Source organism: Schistocerca nitens, chromosome 12 (assembly GCF_023898315.1).
Source record: "Schistocerca nitens isolate TAMUIC-IGC-003100 chromosome 12, iqSchNite1.1, whole genome shotgun sequence".
Taxonomy (NCBI): Eukaryota; Metazoa; Arthropoda; class Insecta; order Orthoptera; family Acrididae; genus Schistocerca; species Schistocerca nitens.
Window position 1 is genome coordinate 98,149,796 of NC_064625.1, and position 25,917 is coordinate 98,175,712.

Sequence of the window (25,917 nt, forward strand, 5' to 3'; positions counted from 1 at the left end):
TTCATTATGCCTTAGATTACTGCCACAGATACAATGGGAGTTGGGTGAATGTCAACCATAGTATAACACTGCCCCACCTAGCCTGCATTCATGATGCTGTGCATGTTTCAAGTAGTCGTTCAACTCAGTAATAGTATATTTGGACAGACATCCCATCTAGGGACAGACAGGTCCTCAGGAAACTTCAAGCCACTTGAAGAGGAGTGCAGTTGGAACACAGTTTCCAGCCCAAATATCATGGGAGGCGCTTTTGGCTGTGCATTGAATTTCAAGGAGCAAAATTATGGGTACATCCTGGGTTGCTCCAGCAAAACCAGTTAAAAGTGCAACTTTAGTTTTGGGTTACACATCAGGTAAATATACTACCCCTGTTTGGTACAATTATGCCCTTACTAAACAGATGTTTATTGATTTTAATGACTCATATAGACTCATTATTGGATTTATGAAACCTAAACCATGGTGTAACTGCACTATTTATTTGAAATTTCCACTCTTGACATCATGTATGGATTAGCCACATGCAGAGAAAGATATCTGCCTCCAATGAACACCCATTATATGATCGCTGTCCTGCTCCTCCAAGACTGACATCCAGGGAAAGTTTCATGAGGGCAACAGATAACGCTATCCAGCAGACATGTTCAGATTATCTGTATGGGAAGGTGAGGTATGAACACCATTGGATGACACCATCAAACAATCGCTGCGTGGATTGTAAAGCCACAAGACAGTTTGCAGAAATAGGGCTATTTCTCATAATCAACCCTTTGTCATTGTAGAGGTCAATGAACTACAGAGCACTTATACCAGTGTAGACTATGTCAGGATTGCTAGATAACCTGATGTCTTAAAGCTCTCAAATTGTAGTGATTCAGTCTAAAGTCAGGTTGTCGACTTTTGTCTTTATTTCTTTTGTTTCAGCATTCTTTGTGTACTCTTCATATTCCAAATTAGCATTAGTTTATGAGAGTGACTGTCATTCTGAAGTTCAGAATATTATTCCAGGGTAGCCATTATCCTGTGAGATGTGCCATTGTCTTCAAATTTTAAATCAGCAGTTAGTTTGTATGTGCTATATTGTATGTATATGTGTGTGTTTTGTATGCTGAAGTTGGATGTTTTTGATGTAAATAAACAAGAAAATTAAGCTTTTGTGCTTCTGTGGCAATATACATTTTTAGTTATACAAATTATTCTAATATATACAATTGCTGAAATGCATTTAATCCTTTGGCAGAACCAATTACATTTTTTTCCTGAAACACAGCAGCATCCCAGGCCAGGGATTTGAGACCTCTCTTAGTAAACTGTTCCACTCCCCTTCCCCTTTCTTTCTCAAAAGAAATCAGTTCACAGGATTGTTTATATATTTATTTGACGTCAAATGTAAGGATTGCCATCTACTGGCTGTGCCGAAGTGTGCCAACTGCTGCACAAGAAAGAAAGTAAACTGTAATTCCATAATATGGTCTTTGTTGTTACATAAACTGCCCCAAACTTGTTGCAGTGTAGCACATTTATTTTGTGGTAATGGTCTAACGTTTGGCTAATCCTCCATTTATTTATATTCGACTTATTTTTAATACTATACAAAGGCAAACCTACGTTTCTAGCATTTGTAGACTTAGAGAAAGCTTTTGACAATGTTGACTGAAATACTCCCTTTCAAATTCTAAAGGAGGCATGGGTAAAATACAGGGAGCGAAAGGCTATTACAATATGTACAGAAAGCAGATGGCAGTTATAAGAGTCGAGGGACGTGAAAGGGAAGCAGTGGTTGGGAAGGGAGTGAGACAGGGTTGTAGCCTATCCCCGATGTTATTCAATCTGTATATTGAGCAAGTAGTAATTCTGTCCGAGACAGCAAAGGACTTGGAAGTGCAGTTGATCAGAATGGACAGTGTCTTGCAAGTAGGGTATAAGATGAACATCAACAAAAGCAAAACGAGGATAATGGAATGTAGCCAAATTAAGTCGGGTGATGCTGAGGGAATTAGGTTAGGAAATGAGACACTTAAAGTAGTAAAGGAGTTTTGCTATTTGGGGAGCAAAATACCTGATGATGGTCGAAGTAGAGAGGATATAAAATGTAGACTGGCAATGGCGAGGAAAGCGTTTCTGAAGAAGAAAAATTTGTTAACATCAAGTATAGATTTAAATGTCAGGAATTTGTTTCTGAAAGTATTTGTATGGAGTGTAGCCATGTATGGAAGTGAAACATTGACAATAAATAGTTTGGACAAGAAGAGAATAGAAGCTTTCGAAATGTTGTGCTACAGAAGAATGCCGAAGATTAGATGGGTAGATCACATAACTAATTAGGAGGTATTGACTAGAATTGGTGAGAAGAGAAGTTTGTGGCACAACTTGACTAGAATAAGGGATCGGTTGGTAGGACATATTCTGAGGCATCAAGGGATCACCAATTTAGTATTGGAGGGCAGCGTGGAGGGTAAAAATTTTAGAGGGAGACCAAGAGATGAATACACTAAGCAGATTCAGAAGGATGTAGGTTGCAGTAGGTACTGGGAGATGAAGCTTGCACAGGATAGAGTAGCGTGGAGAGCTGCATCAAACCAGTCTCAGGACTGAAGACCACAACAACTATGTAATGCAACTTGCAATAGCCCTTTGTTTGTTACTTACCTTTTTTTTTCCATTGAGTTCCATTTATGCTCCTTTATTGTAGCAGTGACATTACTGTGTTGCTCAAACTTTCCACTGACAAATCTTCCTAACCTTTTCGTACATCCTCCATGTCTAAATCAGAGCCGGCCGCAGTGGCCGTGCGGTTCTAGGCGCTCCAGTCCGGAGCCGCGCTGCTGCTACGGTCACAGGTTCGAATCCTGCCTCGGGCATGGGTGTGTGTGATGTCCTTAGGTTAGTTAGGTTTAAGTAGTTCTAAGTTCTAGGGGACTAATGACCACAGCAGTTGAGTCCCATAGTGCTCAGAGCCACTTGAACCAATTGTCTAAATCAGATGTAATTGGTAGCGGTCCCATGCAGAGCTGCAATATTCCAGTAATTTCAATGACTTTGATATTTTTTTAAAGTCTGCCATCAGCTTCTAAATTTGAAATTCGCTTTAAATTGCATCACATGAAAACACTAGTGCTTATGCTTATTTCATCCTGCAGCCTGCCGTACACAGAAGCAACGCTACGGGAGGCAATGAGGATCCGAACTCTCACTCCTCTCTCCGTCTTCCATAAGGCCACGGAAGACACTACCCTCCAAGGTTACAGTGTGCCCAGAGTGAGTCTTTCTTATGTGTTTGTTTTTTCTGTAGTGAATATGTTGAATAAAAAAATCTACATATCAGCTGAAATTTTGCATGAATGTTGTGTAAAATGCTTTAAAATGTCACACAAGTATAATACAAGGATAGCTTTCAGAAATGACTTACTAATTTATGTTGTGGACTGCTCATATGGTAAAGTGGCTCGAGCACTGAGAGATTATTTACATACAAGTCCGCAAGAAGAATGTTGAAGCAGATTTTTTAAGGAAAGGTCTTTTACAAATAAAATTTATGTTCTTAGCTCACCTAATACACAGTTTAAGTATTGGGTGATCAAAAAGTCAGTATAAATTTGAAAACTTAATAAACCACGGAATAATGTAGATAGAGAGCTAAAAATTGACACACATGCTTGGAATGACATGGGGTTTTATTAGAAAAAAAAAAAATAGAACGAAGTTCACAAAATGTCCGACAGATGGCGCTGGACAGCAAAACATCAGTGACTGCGCATGGCAATTGTGTATGAAAGGAGCTGTAATGAGAAAAAGAATCAGATGCGCCAGCAGTCGCAGCCAACTGCGCACAACGCGTAATGCTGCTGAGACAGTTCAGGAAGAAATGGAGACTGTAGCGGGTTCGTCTATGCACGGGGAAGTCAGCGCTCGTGCAGTTGCATGTCGCACCGGCATTCCATACACTACTGTTTGGTTGGCACTTAGGCGTACCCTCCGATGCTATCCGTACAAAATCCATCAGCATCATGGAAGATGACGATTGATTGAGTAACGTGTTGTGGACCGACAAAGCACATTTCACGCTCTGAGGGTCTGTCAACGCCCACAACTGCAGAATTTGGGCTACCGAAAATCCTTGAACTGTCGTGGAAACTCCATTGCATGACGAGAAAGTCACAGTATGGGTTGGATTTACCACATCTACCATTATTGGGCCTTTTTTCTTCGAGGAAATGCGTGATTCTGGCTTTTTAACTGCTACCGTGATGGGTGAGAGGTACGCCTGTATGTTACAGAATCGCATCATCCCCAGCCTGGCTGATAAACACCTGCTGGAACGTACGATGTTTATGCAGGATGGCGCTCCACCCAATATTGCTAGACGCGTGAAAGATCTTTTGTGTGAATCATTTGGTGATGATCGTGATGCTCAGCCGCCACTTTCGTCATGTTTGGCCTGCCAGGTCCCCAGACCTTAGTCCGTGCGATTATTGACTTTGAGGTTACCTGAAGTTGCAAGTATATGATGATGACCGACATCTCTAGGGATGCTGAAAGACAACATCCGACGCCAATGCCTCACCATAACTTCAGACGTGCTTTACAGTGTTGTTCCCAACATTATTCCTTGACTACAGCTATTGTTGAGGAAAGATGGTGGACATATTGAACATTTCCTGTAAAGAACATCATCTTTGCTTTGTCTTACTTTGTTATGCTAATTATTGCTATTCTGATCAGATGAAGCGCCATCTGTCAGACATTTTTTGAACTTTTGTATTTTTTTGGTTCTAATAAAACCCCATGTCATTCCAAGCATGTGTGTCAATTTTACCTCTCTATCTACATTATTCCGTGATTTATTCAGTTTTCAAATTTATACTGACTTTTTGATCACCCGGTATATCTCAAATACATCTTTTTTCTTGATACATGTCTCTTAACTTAGTCTTGTGCTACAACAATCCAGAATTAATTCTATATTGGTTTGACGTTTAATAATACAGTGGGGACTAGGTGTGTGAGGCAAGGTAAAAGAAGGTTCTCATTTGACCTATAGTCATTTGTAAGTAGACAGGCATACTGTTCTTTTATTAGCCTCATTCAAAGGCAGAACTTTCTCTTAACATAAAGCTATTTAGTGCAACTCATTGTTCAACTCAGGTAGCAATCTAGGATGAGGGCTTCATTCAACTTTTTTTCTTTCTTCTTGAATGAGCCACTTAAGGCCAACATTCTATTTTCAGTTCCTTGTTCATTTTCTTTTCTTCCCATACTCTTTCATCTGTTCAATATACTTTTTCTTCCTGTCTTCTGAGCACTTCAGAATGGTTTTTTTCACTCCCCTACCTTGGAATCTTTGCATATTCAATACCTTTTCCCTAAACACTTCTCTGTCAGTAGTTATTCAGATTTTCTATTATTTTTTCTAAATCCTTTTTCACTTAAGGGATTCAGATTATTGTTGACTTAATTCAGCTATAATGTAATAAAATTCATAAAGGGGATTAAAGTGTAGTGAGAAGAAATCAGAACTTTGAGGCTTGCAATGACATTTAATTCTGTCAGAGGAGGTAGAAGACTTGGAAGAGCAGTTGAACAGAAAGGATAGTATCTTGGAAAGAGGTTACGGGATGAACACCAAAAAGAGTAAAACTTATGGAATTCATTGAAATTAAATTAGGTGATGCCGAGGAATTAGATTAGCAAATGAGACAATAAAAGTGGTAGACAAGTGACGCTGTGTAGGCAACAAAATAGCTGGTGGTGGCCAAAATAGAGAGGATGTTAGCTGCAGACTGGTAACAACAAGGTAAGCAGTTCTGAAGCAGAGGAATTTGTTAACATCTAATATAAATTTAATGTTATGAAGTCTTTTCTGAAGGTATTTGTGTGGAGTATAGACATGTGCAGAAGTGAAACATAAGCAATAAGCAATTCAGACAAAAAGAGGCTGAAGCTTTTGATATGTGGTGCTGAAGATTAGATGGATAGGTTAACTAGTGAGGATTCTGGAAAAAAAGAAATTTATGGCATAGCATAACTAAAAGAAGGGATCTGTTGACAGGATACATTCTGAGACATTGAGGAATAGTTTGGTAATTGAGAGAATTATAGGGAGTAAAAATTGTGGACAGAGACAAAGCCATGAATATAATAAGCATTTTCAAGTGCATATAAGTTGTAACAGCTACACAGAGATGAAGAGGCTTGGATCGACTGGCATAGTGAGCTGCATCAAACTAATCTCCGGATTGATGACCACAACAACAAAGAAGTAGTACAACCCTAATATAAGAAAGTATAGTTACCTTTTCAAATATTATTGATTGGCGACTCCATGTTGTCCTGTGCACCACGACCAGATAACAGGTTTACTTGAAAAAAAGAGACAGCATTGGTCGTATATTTTTTAGTATTGCAAAATCGATTTTCTGTCACTGAGTGACCATCTTCAGTGCTAGAAGTTAAAAAATTTTACACATTACGATCAGAGAGTACAACATAGAGATGACATCCAAAAAATATAGTAAAGACAATTTAAGGCGGAATGAGACAAGCGAAATTAAAAATCAAAAGTTTATCACATTGCCTTTCTATGGTCCCATTAGCAATAAAATTGCCAGTGTATTCAAGAAGAGAAATATTAATGTAGGTTTCTCGACGGCGAACAGACTGGGCGTGCTTTTAAGGAATAACATTCATGAACGCAAAGTCTTACATGAATCAGGTGTTTACAAACTTGTGTGTGCCACGTGTAATGCAGGTTACATAGGGCAAACAGGACGAAAATTAGAAACAAGGTTCCGTGAGCACGTAGCACTTGAGAGGAAAGATATTGCTGAAAAATCGAATTTCGCAGCCCATCTGGTAGCAACTGGTCATACAACTCCAGACTTGACATCGCAATTGAAATTGTTGCACAGGGGTAGTGGTGGGCAGGAAATCGCGTATCTGTTAGAAATCGCAGTGACTGAGAAGTCACAGATATCACAGTAGCAACTTTACAAAATCTAACTGCGATTTCAGTCACAGTTAGCAGTCGCAAGTAGTATTTCACATTCAAAGACGTGAGCCATCTATTGGTCGAATTTAGCACTGCTTTCTGCGATTTCAGTGACAAGTCGCAACTAAGAGTCACAAGTAGCAACTAAAAAGTGCGGTTAACAGTGGCATCTGTTGGCCGAAGTTCGTACTACGTCCATCTCTGCAGTACGCTATGGAGTCTAACTGCGATTTCCGTGACAAGTCGCAACTAAGAGTCGCAAGTAGCAGCTAAAAAGCGCGGTTAACAGTGCCATCTGTGGGTCAAAGTTCGTACTACGCCCATCTCTGCGGTTCGCTATGGAGTCTAACTGCGATTTCCGTGACAAGTCGCAACTAAGAGTCGCAAGTAGCAACTAAAAAGCGCAGTTAGCACTGCCATCTGTTGAGCAAAGTTCATACTACGCTATTCGCTACCGAGTCAAACTGCGATTTCTGTGACAAATCGCAACTAAGAGTCGCAAGTAGCAACTAAAAAGCGCAGTTAACATACTTTTCCTACTGTCATCTGTTGACCGACGTACGTACTTCGTTATGAGAGCCTTGTGCCTCACGAGATCGATGTGCTGTGTGTGCATATGAAGGGCTTATTTCAATAGTATTACAAGTCCATTTTTGTTAATTTTGAGATATAGAGTCGTAAAGTTACATGAGCGCTGAAAAATCTGCAGTTGAGATACCAGAAATATTCAAGCATATGGCTTCTTGCTAGAGATGAACCTTTATTTATGTTTGTTTGGATCACTAATTTCAGAAGCATTATAGACAGAAAAGTGGAGGTAATGGACTTGTACCACTATTGAAATAAGCCTTTCATATTATATGACGACATGCACATTCAGCATCAGTTATGGTTGGTCAAATACTGCTGTGACTCTGAATGTATTATATTAACCTCCTCAGATCCTCTACCCTCTAAATTTAATTTTGCTAAAAAAAATTGCGTTTTATTTGATGTTCTGGTTGATATTAGCAAGGAAACATTGTTCTTTAAAATTTTTTTTGATTGGGTTTTTTGAGAATCTGATGTGTCCTATCCGACACACGTGTACAAAGCCTTTTGTAGTACAGTTAAAAATATTATTTCGTGGTTTTAAAATGCTCACATACCGAGCATTAGTATTTGCGTCAAACATTATGCGCGTTAAGGTAACACAAAATGTAAATAACTTTACATAGATGGGTACTTACAATATCTCGACATCATTTTGTCCGGCTTTTCACGCATGCACTCAGGAAACAAAGCTCACACTCGTCACTTTACGCGCCAGACCGCTAAAACTCACAGGAATCCATGCTGACATCTCGCAGACGTCTGGGAAACAACTTAGACATGTGTCTCTGGCGTTACATCGGAGCTGTGGCTAAACAAAGTTCACCAATTTGGTGTGTCGTATACGACACGCGGGATCTGAGGAGGTTTTAATAAGAAGCAACATTGCCGTTTTCTCCTGAAAATATCAAGTAACGTAACAAATGTGTTTGATTCTGCTTCCAATATGACAGTTTTGGTTAATACTCCACATGCCTACAGGACTTTGCAATGTTAACACAGCAGAACTCAGACATCTGTATAAGTGTAGAGAAATGAAAACAGTCATATGAATGCCTCACTTTTGTTACGACACAGTTCAAGACTCGGGAGAAAAGTTTTACACCTGGTGTTCTACATGGCAACTTCACACACAAGAACTTTTTGCCGACACTACTACCACCTACATAAGTAAGCTTTTCCTGTGTTACTTTCAAGTAATGCACTTAAGCTATTCCTGATTTAACTGGAAGATCTGTACTTCCCACTTTCATATCAACAGCCTCAAAATGCATATTGTAGACTTCGGGATATGTTACAGGTCAGTGTCACACCAAGATTGTGGAGAAAGGGGGCGGGGGGGGGGGGGGCATGTCGCTCTCCAACAAGTGTTTACCAATAAGTAAGTGGCGGAAAATTATGGGTATAGGACGGCTTAAACATGTGGAAAATGAGATTTTTATTATTCACTCACTGTATTTGACATTTATTATTCCTTTAAAATCGCACAACAACTTCGATAAAACACAGCTTAATCATTAACACACTTATTTCACAATTGTTTCACTTTTAAACTGCAAATCCTCTAAGAGCTGTCTTGAATCTTCACGAGTCCCTCCCAACAGCCTTGATGTGGATAGATACGTACAGCAACCAGTAATCAGAGTCAGAACTGTGTCTGCAAAAACACAAGGATTATTAAACAATTTTTGCTGTCATTAATTACTAGAAGTATAATTGACAGAGTAGATTGCTAATATTTGCTATAATGAATATCACATTTGCAAGAACGATCTCACTGAAGTAATTAAGTCCATCGAAACGCTTAGAAACTAACCTATCGTCTGACGAAAACGGTCTAAAGATGCAGTGGCAATTTCTTCAGATCTGTTGACAATGATATTTTCAGTTATCACTTTACTGAGTGACTGAAATGTAGTTCAGGTACCTGTGAACATAACAATATGTTAGAATTCATTTTCTAAATACGAACTATTACGGTACTGTACGGCTACTTACATATTAATTACACTATTAATATTTTCACAGTTGTTTCTTTAATACAAAATTAAAGCCAACGGAAGGAAAAACGTAAAACATACTTGCCAATGACAGGTTTGTTGCGATGCAATTTTCCGTGTTGACAGATGTAACTTTTTCATACAGTAGTAAGTCGCAGAAGTAGCAGGAGTCACAGAAATCGCAGAAGTAGCAGAAGTCACAGAAATCGCAGAAGTAGCAGAAATCGCAGAAGTAGCAGAAGTCACAGAAGTAGCAGAAATCGCGGAAGTAGCAGAAATCGCAGAAATAGCAGTGGCGGAGGGATACACGACCTATGTTCCTTAACTGCGACTCTTAACTGCGACAAATCGCAGTTAAGAATAGCAGATACTGAAAAGTAGCATTCACAGAAATCACTGATATCGGAAAATCGCAGTTTAGCCCATCACTACACAGGGGTAAAAAAGGTCGCCTTCTCGACCTTATGGAAGAGATGGAGATCTTTTGTCATAATAAAGCTCCAGATATCGCGCTGCTCAACGAGCAAACGATATCGAGAAGCACACATTTTTGGGAATGCTTCTCCGATTTACTATGAAATAGGGTCGACTTTTGGTCATTTATCACAATTTGCATTTCATAGTCAGCTGCTTGTTATCCCTTATATACAACGCCTCAGTCATAGTCGCTACGAGAACACGTATAATGGCCGCTATTTCAACTATCTCAACACATTGACGCACATGTTTTTCAGTTTGTTTTAATAACATTACTAATTTCGCTTTTTAAAAGATGCTTCTTTCTTTTTTGTTCTGTAATTTACAGAACTTATGGACGCCTACTGAACATAATTTTACGACAGTCGACATCTCGTAGGCGTTGACACAAAGTAATACAAACCGGTTATCACTTTACGTAATTATGTTTAATGTAGGTCAACAATTCTATTGCTATTTGAATAAGTGCTGGTTATCGTGCATAGTCTATGTTTAATTTCTCTAAAGTACGATGTACATTTTGGTATAAGTGACACTGTTACTTGTCCTTCCTCATGTTGGTTTCTCGATGATTGATGTATACTACTTGTTCGCACCTTACATTTGCACGGCATTTTAATTATTAAGTAACGGCAGTTTCGTACTGTGAATATTTTTTATATATTTGACTCCTTGGTATTAACGTTATTATATTTTTTTATATATTGACTCCTTGGTATTAACGTTTGTTACATAAATTATGAACGTTGTACTTTTGACTTCCCACGCCAGATAGTGGGTGTTAAGTTTTTTAAGTAAGACCTGTGTTGCGCCTCTTTTTATGTTGTTCATTTATTATTCTTTGGCATTATCTTTTGCTTTTTACATGTTCTGCACTCTAACAACTTATCATCGATCTATTTTATGTTTTTATAGTTTACAAAAAACAATATGCCAATGTATTTTAGATATTTTCCTACGTCTGCTATGTGTTGTACGTACATTTTAAATTTGAATTACTACACCATTCACAAAAGTACAAGAGTTATTTAGTGTTAATAATTCGCAAAACCAATAATACTATGTCTTCACGTGACACATGTCACATAGAGGGCGTGTCAAGCCCCGTCACACCGAGGTCTGCTGAACAAGTGCAGGTAAACAGCGACCTCAGTCTATGTGATCGCCGTAAGCTTAGTGACAACATGCATCCCAATTTAAGTTATACAATATAGGTTTGTTTCTAACAAGTGTTATGTTCATATGCAGATGTAATTGTGATTTTCTATGTTGTACTCTCTGATCGTAATGTGTAAAATTTTCAAATATTGCCGTGATGTAATTTAGCCATTGTCATTGTTACAAGTAGTACTGCCCTTTTCAAGGTCCAGATTATCAGGTCATGTGTACAGGTACTGATAATTAGGATTAAAATGAATTCAGGTATTTTACAATCCATTGATATTTGTGGTTTATTCCATGCCATTTTAACAAAGATAAACTTCACAAATTAAGTGCTGTTGAAAACTGCTCATAACTAACTAACTTTACTGACTGACTGTACCGGTAACTACTCATTGCAGGCTAAACTGAGGTTGACTTTACAAAATATTATCAACTGAATGCTAAACAGATTCTAATTGAGATTGACTTTTTAAAATATTATGATTGACAGCAAAATGAAAACAGACTGTGGCACTGTGCATCATGCCTAGTTAAAAGTTGCTGTAGGAAAGTCTTTACAAAATATAGTATGGTGTACAGAGTTAGTACATATTCAATAACAACATAAAAATAGGAATTTTAGGTAATACCTTTACATATTAGATCATGAAGCTATTTCGATTAACAAGTGGCAGTATATTCTTTAAATGACTTTTTTTGTGGGCTCTATTTTTATATGCAAATATTGGGGGTGCAAACTTTCCTCACTGTTTGTGATTATTTGTCCATTAAGAAATTGCCATAAACGCAAATTCTGAATTTGAAATATGCACTAACTAAAATATTTTGCAGGAAAGTGATGCATTTGTGTACATGTAAAAGATAGGGTAACAGGACAGTAAAACTGAATCTTTTAAAAAGTTACATTTTAAAATTAAAAAATTCTGGATTTCTTACCACACAAATAACTTTAAATAAAGACATAATTTCTTGAATTATACAAGGTTGAAGTAAGATAAGATCTGCTGCTTTATGAAGAAGAAAATGAGGATGTAAGCCCTAAAACAAATAATTATTTGTGGTGTCAGATTTTTGAGTACACAAGTTTTCTTATGGAATAATTTTCTGGAGTAACTCATCACTTAGAAAGGAAGTATTGATTGCACAAAAGTGTGCAGTAAGAGTAATATCTGGTCTTGACATCTTCAAGCAGCTAAGCATTTTAACTGCACCATCACAGAACATATATGCACCAATGAAATTCATCATAAATAATCTATCACAATTTGAGAATCACAGTCCATATCTTCAACACTAGAGGGAAAAATGACCTTCGTTACCCATTATTAAATTGGTCAGTTGCTCAAAAAGGAGTTCAATATGCAGGAAGAAAAATCTTGGATTGTTTGCCCCAAAACATAAAATGTCAGACAGGTAGTAAAGGAAAATTTAAATCTAACCTAAAATAATATCTGCTGGACAATTTCTATTTAAAAACTGGCAAACTGTAAAAAAAAAGGAAGGAAAAAAGAAAGAAAAAACTCATTTTAAGTTTTCACACTAATCACATCATGTATACATCTCCTGCAAACTGACTCATTTCACATTATTTTGATAAAAGAATCATTCAAATGATCTGTGGAATATATAACTAACTAATACTTATAAAAATGCACACACATTCATACATGCATAATTCGCACGCAGATGGCAGCTGTCACCTCAGGGTGCTACCCCACACCACTTCTGTAACCATATTATCCTCCCCAGCTGAGATCGCTACTCATTGCAGTTGTGACTCAATGTCCAGAGGTTACAGTTGCCATGTGTGTGTGGCTTGTGTGTGCATGACTGTCCTTTAACTTAGACTGTTTTTAAAAGTGTCTGTCTGCTGCTCAACCACTTCACTGTGTAGTGAGCATCAGTCTGTCATAATTCATATTGTTATTCCATCCCAGACCTTCCACTATTTCCAAACAAACTACTTCTAACACAGTCAGTATTGTAGTATTAGTTATGTCATGGACAATAAACAGTAAGAATTGCAGATTTTTGTTGGCCTCACATACCTGTCTGTTCATATTTCAGATAAGAAACATTCATTTATATAAATATTAGTATAAAGTGGTTTTGATTAACAAGTGTTAGTTTAGATTGTGCATCCTGTTTCGTGTTTACAGGATTGTACACTGGTGTGCAAAACTTAAGGACAAAAGTAACTTTCACATAATTTGTCACTGCCAAGTAACACAGCTCAATGAAACTTGAACCATACGTAGAAAGAACGTGCTACATTATAGTACAGAAGATAGCTAACTAAAGGAATAGAAATAGAAGTTTATTGTCTCGTAACATACAATTTCAAGCCATTGACTTGAAGTATAGGAGACTCGTCAGAACACAAAAAATGATTTACAGTTTTCCTTATAATACCAGTAATATAATATACAGTACTGAATAATTACTTAATTGCCCGCATCTCGTGGTCGTGCGGTAGCGTTCTCGCTTCCCACGCCCGGGTTCCCGGGTTCGATTCCCGGCGGGGTCAGGGATTTTCTCTGCCTCGTGATGGCTGGGTGTTGTGTGCTGTCCTTAGGTTAGTTAGGTTTAAGTAGTTCTAAGTTCTAGGGGACTTATGACCACAGCAGTTGAGTCCCATAGTGCTCAGAGCCAATTACTTAATTAAGCAGTTAATAATTTTTCTTAAAAAGTAACAAACTTTTAAGATTAACAGTCCTAAGTATTTGCTCTCTCCTGCTCAAATTTTCAGATTGTCACGTATGAATTCTTCTACTGAATAGTAACATTTCTGCACTAGTGAAATGACACTTCTATTCAAAGACAATAATTAAACTGTAGTCACATTTATTATGGATTACAAAATGCAGGACATGGTGCTTCATAGGGTGTGTGATCACCACAGACAGCAAAGGATACTCTGCAACCTGTGCCCACATTGGTGACAAAGCTGGTAAGGAGTTCTTGTGGTGGGGATTTCCACTCCTCCACCATTGCAGATGGCAGCTGCTGGATGGTTGTTGATGCGTGTGAACATGCTGCAGTACATCTTCCCAGTGCATTACACATCTGCTCAGTGGGATTGAAGTTGGAGGAATGGCCAGGATCTTCTCATTTCAAGAGCTCCTCAACCTGCACTCTTTGTTGCGGTTGCACTTTGTCATACATAAAAATGAAGTCAGGGCAGAACGCACCCCTGAAAATACGCGCATGGGGCAGTGTACTGTGTCACAATAACACTGACTGGTGTCTGTACTGTGTTCAAAGATTTGAAGACCAGCACATAATAAATCTGCTGCCATCTGAGAAGAGCAAGGGCCCTATCCTTTGCTCTTGGCACCATTGCAGATCATTGAACAGGCTACAGATACCAGTCAGTGTTACAGTGATATAGTACTCCTTCCCTTTTCAGGGCTGTGTTCTGCCCTTACTTCATTTGTATGGATAACAAAGTGTGACTGCATCAGAGAGCACAGGCGAAGGAGCTCTTGTAATGAGAAGATATTCAGGGAGTGGATTGGCCTGGCCATTCTCCCAACTGAAATCTCATCGAGCACGTGTGGAAAGTGTTGAAATGACATAGGACATCCACATGCAACAACAGACATCCAACTGTTGTCGGTTGTGCTGGTAAAGAAATGGAACACCTTATCACGAGAACTCCTTACCAGCTGTGCAGTCAGTATGTTGGAGAGAATGTGTTCCTGTCTGTGGTGATCACACACCCCATTAAGAACCATCTCTTACCTTTTGTAATGCCAAGAGGACCATCATAAATTGCAATGATACCTGTGTCATTATTGTCTTTGAATAAAAGTGTCATTTCTGCTGTCTCATTGTGTATTTCTTTCAGTTACTTTGTGTACTATGCTGTAGCAGTTCTTTTTACTATGGTCCAAGTTTCATCCAGATATGTTATTTGGCTGTGGCACATCATGTGAAAGCTACTTTCAATGTTAAGTTCTGCACACTAGTGCACATTGTTGTTTTCGTTTTGAGCCTCTTTCTGTCATCTTTGGAACAACATTCTTTTACAATAACTAACATGATTCAAGGGATTACATTACAGGCTTCAGCTTCAGTGAATATTGAAAGCCTGATGCTACATCCTAATGAATGGTGCCTCACTTTCATTTGAGAGTGATGTTTGTGTCAAAATAATAATTTCCTCCTTGTATGCAAGCTATAAGTGAATACACTGTGTGAAGAAACTGAACATGTGCCTTTCGTGTTGCAGGGTGCCATTGTGATAACGTGCTTATATAGCATGCACATGGATGGAGATCTATGGGGTGACCCAAACACCTTCAGGCCTGAGAGGTTTTTGGACAGTGATGGAAAACTCATCAAGAAAGACTTTACTCTGCCATTTGGAGCCGGTATGTGTATATAAAAAGATTACTGCATAATAGATATAAAATAAAGAATAGGACTAGAGATAGAGAGATACCGGCCAAAATGCATTTGGCTGTAGAGAGAGCCCACATGTTGCCGAGGCTGTTTTGAGCACGCTGCAGAAGTTTCGCTGGGAAACTCTTGCACATCCTCCACACAGTCCTGATCTCTCCCTATGCAATTTCCATAGTTTTGAAGCTCCAGCATTCGGTATCTCAAACAGAATGCCCTCCACCATGCTAACCATCACGGATTTCAAAACATTGATCATGTGAGACCCAACTCACACTTTTCTCACATGACATATGGAAAGCCATAGGTCAAGGCAGTCAGATAGAGGCAATATTTCTCAATTTACAAAAAGCATTTGACTGATTACTATGTTTACGCTCATTGTCAAAAGTATTATCGTATGAGGCATCAAGTGAAATTTGTGACTGAACTGAGGAATTTTTGGTAGTGAGGTCACAGCAAGTTAACTTGGATGGAGAGTCATCAACAGATGTAGAAATAACTTCAGTTGTACCCCAGGGAAGTGTGTTGGGTCCCTTGCAGTTTGTGTTGTATATTAATGACTGTCATCTGTGCTTGACTTGTCAAGTTAGGGGGCAATGTAGATTAATGCAGAAACAGAAGTGCAACTTCAGCCAGGATCATTGTTTTACTGCATTTATTGTGATGACTGGTTTCAGGAAATTACATTGCCATCATGTCTTCTGCAATACATTTCACTGAATCTTTACCAAATGCATCTTACATCATGTCTTATCATAGAACAATATTATACGAACATGCATTCAATAGTATATCAGCGAGTCAAGTATAATAAACATACATACATATTGCACTGAGTATACAGGCTCATTTTGCTGGTATACTGTTATTCTCATGTTCATGAAATATCGTTCTGTGATATGTTATGTAAGATGCATTTGGTCAAGATTCAGTGTAATGTACTGCAGAAGATCTGATTATGACAATGTAGTTTGCTGACACCAGCCATCACAATCAATAATAGCAATCTTGGCTGTCTGAAGTTGTTCTTCTGTTCCTGTGTTAATGACTGTGTGGACAATATTACTATTAGCCTCAGACATTTTGCACTTGGTGCGGTTATCAGTAATGAAGTACAGTCTGAAAGAGGCTGCACAAATCTTCAGTCACATCTTGATAAGATTTCAAAATGATGCAAAGATTGGCAACATGCTTTAAAGGCTCAGAAGTGTAAAACAGTGCACTCCACAAAATCAAAAAACATAGTGTCTTATGACTACAGTATAAACTAGTCACAGAATTGATCAAAAACATAGCATCCTGTCACTACCATATCAGTGAGTTATAGTTGGAATTGGTAAACACATACAGATACCTGTATGTAACAATTTGTAGGGAAATGAAATGGAATGATGACTTAGGCTCAGTTGTGGTTAAGTCAGGTAGCAGATTTCAGTTTATTGTTAGAATACTGGGGCAATGCATTCAGCCTACAAAATAGATTGCTTAGGAATCACTTGTGTAACACATCCTAGAATGAAATTATCACTCTACAGCAGAGTGTGCGCTGATATGAAACTTCCTGGCAGATTAAAACTGTGTGCCGGACCGAGACTCGAACTCGGGACCTTTGCCTTTCGCGGGCAAGTGCTCTACCAACTGAGCTACCCAAGCACGACTCACGCCCCGTCCTCACAGCTCACTTCTGCCAGTACCTCATCTCCTACCTTCCAAACTTTACAGAAGCTCTCCTGCGAACCTTGCAGAACTAGCACTCCTGAAAGAAAGGATATTGCGGAGACTTGGCTTAGCCACAGCCTGGGGGATGTTTCTAGAATGAAATTTTCACTCTACAGCGGAGTGTGCGCTGATATGGAAACTTCCTGGCAGATTAAAACTGTGTGCCGGACCGAGACTTGAACTCGGGACCTTTGCCTTTCGCGGGCAAGTGCTCTACCAACTGAGCTACCCAAGCACGACTCACGCCCCGTCCTCACAGCTCCACTTCTGCCAGTACCTTGTCTCCTACCTTCCAAACTTTACAGAAGCTCTCCTGCGAACCTTGCAGAACTAGCACTCCTGAAAGAAAGGATATTGCGGAGACTTGGCTTAGCCACAGCCTGGGGGATGTTTCTAGAATGAAATTTTCACTCTACAGCAGAGTGTGCGCTGATATGGAAACTTCCTGGCAGATTAAAACTGTGTGCCAGACCGAGACTCGAACTCGGGACGTTTGCCTTTCGCGGGCAAGTGCTCTGCCAACTGAGCTACCCAAGCACGACTCACGCCCCGTCCTCACAGCTCCACTTCTGCCAGTACCTCGTCTCCTACCTTCCAAACTTTACAGAAGCTCTCCTCCAGGTAGAGCACTTGCCCGCGAAAGGCAAAGGTCCCGAGTTCGTGTCTCGGTCCGGCACACAGTTTTAATCTGCCAGGAAGATTCACATCCTAGAATATTGCTCAAGTGCATGGAACGCATACCTAATAGAACTAACAGCAGATATTGAGTGTATGCACTGAGGTTATAATGTGGGATGCACCCTGAACATATCCGTCAGGACAGAGTGGCAAAATTTGCCATTAATGGGCTATGGCAGCAGACAAACAATGCTAGTGCCTTTGATAATAGCATAATATTGCCTGCAGCACCTCTCCTGTGCTCATGATCATGTCAACTGGACCCTAGATGACTGGGAAACTGTGGCCTGGTCCGAAGAGTCCTGACTTCAATTGGTAATAGCTGATGGTACGTTTTGAGTGTGGTGCAGCCATGGACTGAAGTTGTCAACAAGGCACAGTGCAAGCTATTGGTGGCTCCATAATGGTGTGGGCTGTTTTTGCATGGAGTGGATTTGGTCCTCTGATCCAGCTGAACAGTGTGGTGCAGACTACACTAAGTCATGGACCGAGATTGTCAACAAGGCACTGTGTGAGCTAGTGGGTGGTTCCACAGTGGTGTGGGCTATGTTTGCATGGAATGGATTTGGTCCTCTGACGCAACTGAACCAATCATGGACTGGAAATGATTATGTTTGACTACTTGAAGACCATTTGCAGCCATTCATAGGCTTCACGTTCCCAATTTTTATGGATGACACAATTGTTCATGATATCCCATGTTCCCCTAACCCTCCTGACCTCAACCTTCATTAGTCACTTTCCTCACCCATCCAGCCCCCTCCCTGTTCTCATTCCAGCACTACACAGCCGTCATTTCACTGGCACACCCAGTCTTTTAATTTCTTTTATTTCTCTCCTTTCCGCTACTTACCCCTCTTCCCCCTCCACAGCTTCTCTGCTGCCCTCCGTCTAAACTGCAACACTTCACTGTCCGCCACTCCCACCATACTATCCCTCCCCCTCCCCTCCCCACCCCAGCCTCCTCCTTACCCCCACACAGTCGCCACTCCCATCGTGCACTGGTGCTGCTGTTCACAGTGTGGTCTCAGCTCTCTGAGACTGCAGACATGTGTGCAAGTTGTGTTTGTGTGTGTGTCTACTGCTGACAAAGGCCTTAATGGCCGAAAGCTTTAATTGTGTGAATCTTTTTATTGTGCCTATCACGACTCAGCATCTCCACTATATGGTGAGTAGCAACTTTCCTTCTCTGGTATTGTTCATGATAGGTTTGATGAACTTTCTGAACATTTAGAGCAAATGATTTGGCCACTCAGATCACCCAGCATGAATCCCATCAAACATTTATGGAATATAATCGAGAGGTCAATTTTTGCACAAAATCCTGCACTGGCATTAATATCACAATTATCATTTGAGCAAGGGGTAATTAAGTGTTAGATTTTATTGTATGTATGTATTGTCTTATTATTATTATGTTGTCCGTTAAAATCAGCTGTTCTTTGTTTATAGTGAAATTTTACCACAATTAAACATGTCTCCTGCACCTGAATCAAATGATTTAGGTTATGTATGTTATGAGACAAATAAATCACAATTCAATATATATGGATGGCTGTAGAGCCAGCAAGGTTCATTATTTCTTCAGGGGCTTCCAGTGACATGTTGAGTCCATGCCACATCAAGTTGCTGGACTATGGGGGGCAAAAGGAGGTCAGACATGATCTTAGGAGGTATCCCATGGCTTGTGTCTCCTCAAAAAGACAGCGTGAATGGTCACAGGTTTGTTTGACCTGTGGAAGAGTGTCACAGAGATGTTTAAAGACCTGAATTGGCAGACTCTTGAAGATAGGCATAAACTACCCTGAAAAAGCCTACATACAAAGTTTCAAGAACCAGTTTTGAGTAATTACTCATAAGGATATACTACAACACCCTACATATTGCTCACATAGGAAACGTTAGTACAAGATTTGGAAGGTAGGAGACGAGGTACTGGCAGAAGTAAAGCTGTGAGGACGGGGAGTGAGTCGTGCTTGGGTAGCTCAGTTGGTAGAGCACTTGCCTGCGAAAGGCAAAGGTCCCGAGTTCGAGTCTCGGTCCGGCACACAGTCTTAATCTGCCAGGAAGTTTCAAGATTAGACTAATTACAAAATAGGCACAGAGGCATTTAAACAACCATTCTTCCCATGTTCCATATGCAAATGGAGAGAATAAAAGTCCCTAATAACTGGTACTATGGAATGTGCCCTCTGCCACGCATTTCATGGTGGTTTGCAAAGGATAGGTGTAGATGTTGATACTGCTTCTTTAGTGTGCTTATAAGTGCAAATATCAATACAAGTTTGTATGTACTTCAAAATTCAATAAGAAATTTATTGTATTTTTGAACTCTCAGATGTGTGTTGTGTGTGTTTTTTTCCTCCCCTCCTGCCCCCTCCCAGTGTATATAAACGAAATAAAGCATTGTCAGCAGTCAATATGTCTAAAACATTGTATCCACATTCTTCATGCTATTCGTGACATTCAGGATTGTAATGGGCTGTATATGAAGAATTAAAGATATTAAAGGTATTAATACACATTTTAATGAAGAGAAAAACAGACAGCACCAGCTGTTCATGTCCCCAGGGTAACCACGAATTCAGTTAAGATGTTACAGAGAGGAGAGCAGATGCTTTCTGTGCAGAAATCCAGAATACAATGATTCTGTAAATGCAAACAATGTATAAACAAAAACATCATGTCTGAGGCTGGTGGGACTGTGATTTGCCTAAATAATAAATGATAACAATGGAAGTTAATGTAACCTATTTATGTTGTTTTTGATATTTGCAAGTATATGTATCACTCACTTTGTAAAACAGATGCAAGATAAAAGTATAAATTCACTTCTTACTCAGTTGAATTTGATTTTACTTGTACTTCAAGTTCATGCCTGAACAATCTGTTGTATTGACACCCCAATTTTTGGTCTGTATCATACTGCACAACCTTAAGACTTTCTAGCCATTTGCACATAATGGAAGAAGAGTATGCACACCTGCACCCCGCCGGCTGGTGTGGCCAAGCGGTTCTAGGCGCTTCAGTCTGGAACCACGCGACCACTACGGTCGCAGGATCGAATCCTGCCTCGGGCATGGATGTGTGTGATGTCCTTAGGTTAGTTAGGTTTACGTAGTTCTAAATTCTAGGGGACTGATGACCTCAGATGTTAAGCCCCACAGTGCTCAGAGCCATTTTTTGAACCTGCTCCCCTGGATGTTGCAGGTAAGCGGCTGTGTGCTGGAGAGACTTTTTCGAAGCAGAACCTGTTCCTCACATTCTCAACACTCCTGCAGAACTTTTCAATCAAGTCAGACGGAGTGCCTTCGGCAGACAGCAGCGTTCCTGGTGTCATCGAGACAGCTCCTACATTCTGGGCACAGTTCGTGCCTCGCTAACAGGATGTGTCGCTTTCTAAGGTAAATGTCCACTATTGTGTGCGCGGAGAAAGTAGGATAATTTAAGACATTATGAAAATACAGCCATACCGAAAGGTATGCACTTAATAATCATTAAATTAGGGCACAGGAGAGAGGCTAAAAATTAATAATACATTTCAATGTGGTTGGAAAGTTCTGATAGAATGAATATAATTTAGGGGTAAAGGAAATAGTAGAGACATTTATGACAATGTGATTTTGGAATGTGTACTAGCCAGTTGAGATTTTCACCGAATTTTTTAGTTACATCTGGAAGTGGGTCAAGCAGTCAATAGAAGGATTCAATACTCAGTGTATGTCCACCATTGATGGTAAGTCTTGCCCAATGGATGTCATATGCTGCTTCAGTTTTTATATCCAAGTCCGAGACTCTACTGTAATGAATACACCACCTATGTTTCCCATTATCCTACTCTTTCAATTTTCACTTAAATTTCACTTAACCTCCTATACTCAGTATTATGTGAGCTCAGTAGCTTTTTGGAGCACTAGAAACCCAGGTACTTTGCTGCAATTTTTTTTGGCAGTTAATCACTAAGATTTTAATACTCTCACCTGGAGGGGCATTTCTATGGATCTTACTTTAATATTTTGGGGTCTCTAACAGCTATTGTTATTCGGACTGTATGGAGAGTCTCGTGATTAAAAAATCCGTTATGTGCACCTGATATTCAGTCAATTACCTGAGTAGTGTACATTTGACCATCTAAGGGGACCCTACAGTTCTCAATGTTATAGTACAAGTCTAGGAAGTTACACTCTAACATTTTGCAGAATCTTCACTCTACGTTTGAAGCTTCCGCTCGTCTCACCATCAGGGCACCATTAAATTGTCTGGGGAAAACGCTGCAGCTCGTTTAATTCAAATCCCATAAGCAAGTCACTGCAATGATCTGAGTGATCTCATAGTTCCGACATAGGCCACCGTCCACATCTGTTTTAACCCTGTTCTCTCTTAAGTTACATTTATGAAATCAAATTGCCAGAGTCTTTTATCAAGGCTTGTAGATGTTTTTAGATTATTAGGATCTGTTTTTGCTAATGTCCACCTGTTTTATTTTTGAAGTACAGAACCTTCATGATCAGAAAGCCTGTTGAGCAAATTTTGTAAACTGAGTACTGATGTAGGATTAATAAATACTGCATCAACTGAAGTGTTACTCTTGTATGTAACTTGACCATGTTTGTCAAACATAATGTACTAGTAGACAAGTTAGTTTATTAAGTCACCACCTAATATAATTTTTTCACCTTTGGTCATCTAGAGGATCATAATTTGCTCCAGTTTATCCTGATATACCATTTGGTACTCATAGACGTGGTTCATGGTTAGTTTTTACTGCCTAATCAAAACAAGAGAATTCTCAAAGTGTTTCCCCACTGTAAGGCAACCCCATTTTTCCCCCAAGAGAACTGGGTACCAGTCCTAAGTAATATCATAGAAGCACTACCTCTTTTGAAAGTTCTAAAATAGTTGCAGCCAGCACTATAATTTGTAATATGAGTTACTGAAAGGTTGCTCAGCTTTAAGCCAGAGTTTTGAAAAGCATATTACGTCACATCATAGATTGGACCATAAATGCTACCCTTCTTTTCTACATATTTTGTCTCCACTCTTCCTTCCAGAGAAATATATATAAAAAACAGGATTAAGGCTACACAACTGTAGCTTCAAGTGATTATAAGCCTGACATTTGCATAGAGATCAGAAGGATGCTACAGTGTTAGTTGTATGATGAGAATATTTTTGAGTAACGTATCGGTAGAATATTTTGAAAAACAGGCAAAACACCTAGAGGAAACATCATGATGTTCAGCTGTAGCAAATCCTCTCTTCTCTCTCTCTCTCTCTCTCTCTCTCTCTCTCTCTCTGTGTGTGTGTGTGTGTGTGTGTGTGTGTGTGTGTGTGTGTGTGTGTGTGTGTGTGGTGCTATTGTCTATATTGTTTTCTACAAACAATAACAAAATTAAATTTTATTTCCTCAGGTGACTACTATGATTCCCAAGGAGATACTCAGGATTTTGCAGGACCTACCAATGCAGCAGAACACACGCATCTCATTGCTTTCTTTATGTACTGGATACAGACACTTAGATGACCATGTGTGTAGGTGTTGAACACAATACTGCTGCTGAGGACAAAGTTAATGCAAAATTAATACAAAATTGTGCCAGTAAATTCTTGAACACTTCCAGGTCAACAGTTTTTATGGATTTGTTTAGTGTTATTAGTGAATAAAACTATTTTGACAGGACAGACTGCACAAATCAGCATGTGACAGTTTTCATCAAAAGACCAAAACTCTAAAATTGGTGAAGAACTATTTTATATGTGTTTCTAACAGTTGTAGACTTCCATTATTTGTGAATAAAGAGTTGAAGCACCTAATTTTATGTTTAGTGTAATTGGCATTACATAAATCATCCACACATCACTGCTATGAGAACAGGTCCTTCGCAACCTATTTGCCACTGATTTCCTGATTTTGTGGATAGTCATTATTATCTAGAATCAATGCACTGAATTCAAAGTGTAGCTTTTAGTTTGGAAGTGACAACACATATGGTATTGGTACATAATGTTAAAAAAAAAAAAAAAAAAAAGTTATATGGGCGATAAAAAGTGTTCTTACATTGCATAGTTCCTTGCTGTTTTAAAAGTGCACTTTACATTTATGGGGCAAAACTGAAAATTTGTGGCAGCTTATGAAGGACAGACATCTGCTGTTTCTCAGGGATATCAGAAGCTGTCAAAATTGTTGTATGCTCTGCCAGCTATGAATCTTTTATGACATTGTCTAGAGATAGCAGTGCCACACCGAAGTCAGCAATACGCATCGATACCACAGATGTTAGTGAGGTCTTGTTTCAATTTGCAACGATGAATGGGAGGTGCTCCTGAAGGCCACGTCTCTCTCAGTATTGCAGTACCCTCACGTGGAGGTCAATATAGAGCTGAGCATGGAAGTGCTCTGCATCAATTCGTAATTTCAATTGAAGCAGTCAGCATCACCGAGTACGACTAAAGAATTACTCAAGTCCCAGATGAAAATGTACTTTTGTAAATGTTGAACACTGTACTTCAAGAGAACAGTTTGTTAATTAGGGCATCAGCTGATCCTTTAATAGTCAGTGACAATTGTACATTATCAAGCACTCCTGTGGCAAAGGATTTTATCTGTTTAAGTAAATATTTGGATTGTTCATATAATAAAGTGAATTAATATTTCATATGTTGTAATTCCACTGAGCTACCTCCCAGAGCAATCAAAGAACTCACATTTGTGGATAGACGCTCGTAGTTTCATCTGGTCCTGACACCTTTAGTATAGTTTACTATAGAGATTAGAGCTACACAAACAACATATTGAGGCAGTTACACAGTAAGAGGGTTCTTCACAGCAGAAATTGTAATATAGTCTTAATGTGTACTTAATTTTAGTACATTACTTGTTTACTATTCTTTCAAACATTTGAAATGATTTTCAGCTGGTTTATATGACCATAAAAATTCATTACCTCAACATTAAAGATGTGCTTTCAGTCTGGGGATACCATTAACATTAAAACATTCTGCAGAGACTTTACAGAAAAATTAATTAATTCATTGTTAATGAATGTTGTTGATTTACAAGTCTTAACATCAACCACCATCAGGCTTTCCATGAGCAGTCCATGTTGTGTTGGTCACTTTGTGCCATAATTGTTGTGACATGAATAAAAATAAAATAATAATAATAATTATTATTATTATTGTTATTATTATTATTTTATGTGACTCAATGGTTTAATGTGGACCCTGATCCACATGTCATTCCAGGCAGATCTTCAGATCAATGAGAGATGAACACTAGGTTAAAGGCAGGCTGAAAACAAACAATAATACAACCCAAAATAAATACTTACAGTAACACATTATGTCATACATGTGGAAACACGCACCTGCGCTTTATTTGAAAGACATAATTTTTAAAATAAAATTAACTTGCAAGACATTTAGTCATTTATAGATAACAGTACATAAAATCTTCATACCTCTGACTATAAAAGGAAAAATCCCAAATTTAATTCCACAAAATATCTGTACCCTGAGACTAGGGGAAATGTTAGCTGAGAAAATCCTGTGCTGAAAATGTAAACAATATATTGTGAAACCTACTTAAGTGCAAAGCACTTTGAGGCAGCCTTATCAACTAAAATTTAGTACTCAAAAAATCCTGTAATTCTTGATATAGGCAGCAAAATTCTCTAATGCGTAACTAAAGTAGAGTGTGTTCATACTCAGCAGTGTGGCAGGAAATTACACCGTAGTGGGGAAGGGAAACAGGTATAATCAGCTGCAAATATGAGATCAGAAAGAGGAGGTTATATGTATGAAACTGTATGTAGATTGTGTACAAGCATGAAATTCTTGCTCATAAAGTTAATACTTCACAAGTAAAATAACTAAATGCTGTTTTGTCAAAAA

The 25,917-nt window shown here is 38.9% G+C and overlaps 1 protein-coding gene across 1 annotated transcript in view; it reads left to right on the plus strand.

Annotated features, from left to right (window-relative positions):
- The window catches only part of LOC126215018 (probable cytochrome P450 304a1), a 117,105-nt gene extending 93,267 nt beyond the window's left edge, over positions 1-23,838 (plus strand). Inside the window, exons 7-10 of the mRNA XM_049941641.1 lie at positions 3,141-3,258; positions 15,455-15,596; positions 21,235-21,428; positions 23,436-23,838. Coding sequence (XP_049797598.1) covers positions 3,141-3,258; positions 15,455-15,596; positions 21,235-21,407 — 433 coding nt within the window. The 3' untranslated portion in view covers positions 21,408-21,428; positions 23,436-23,838. The remainder of the gene's footprint in view (positions 1-3,140; positions 3,259-15,454; positions 15,597-21,234; positions 21,429-23,435) is intronic.
- The last annotated feature ends 2,079 nt before the right edge of the window (positions 23,839-25,917 follow it).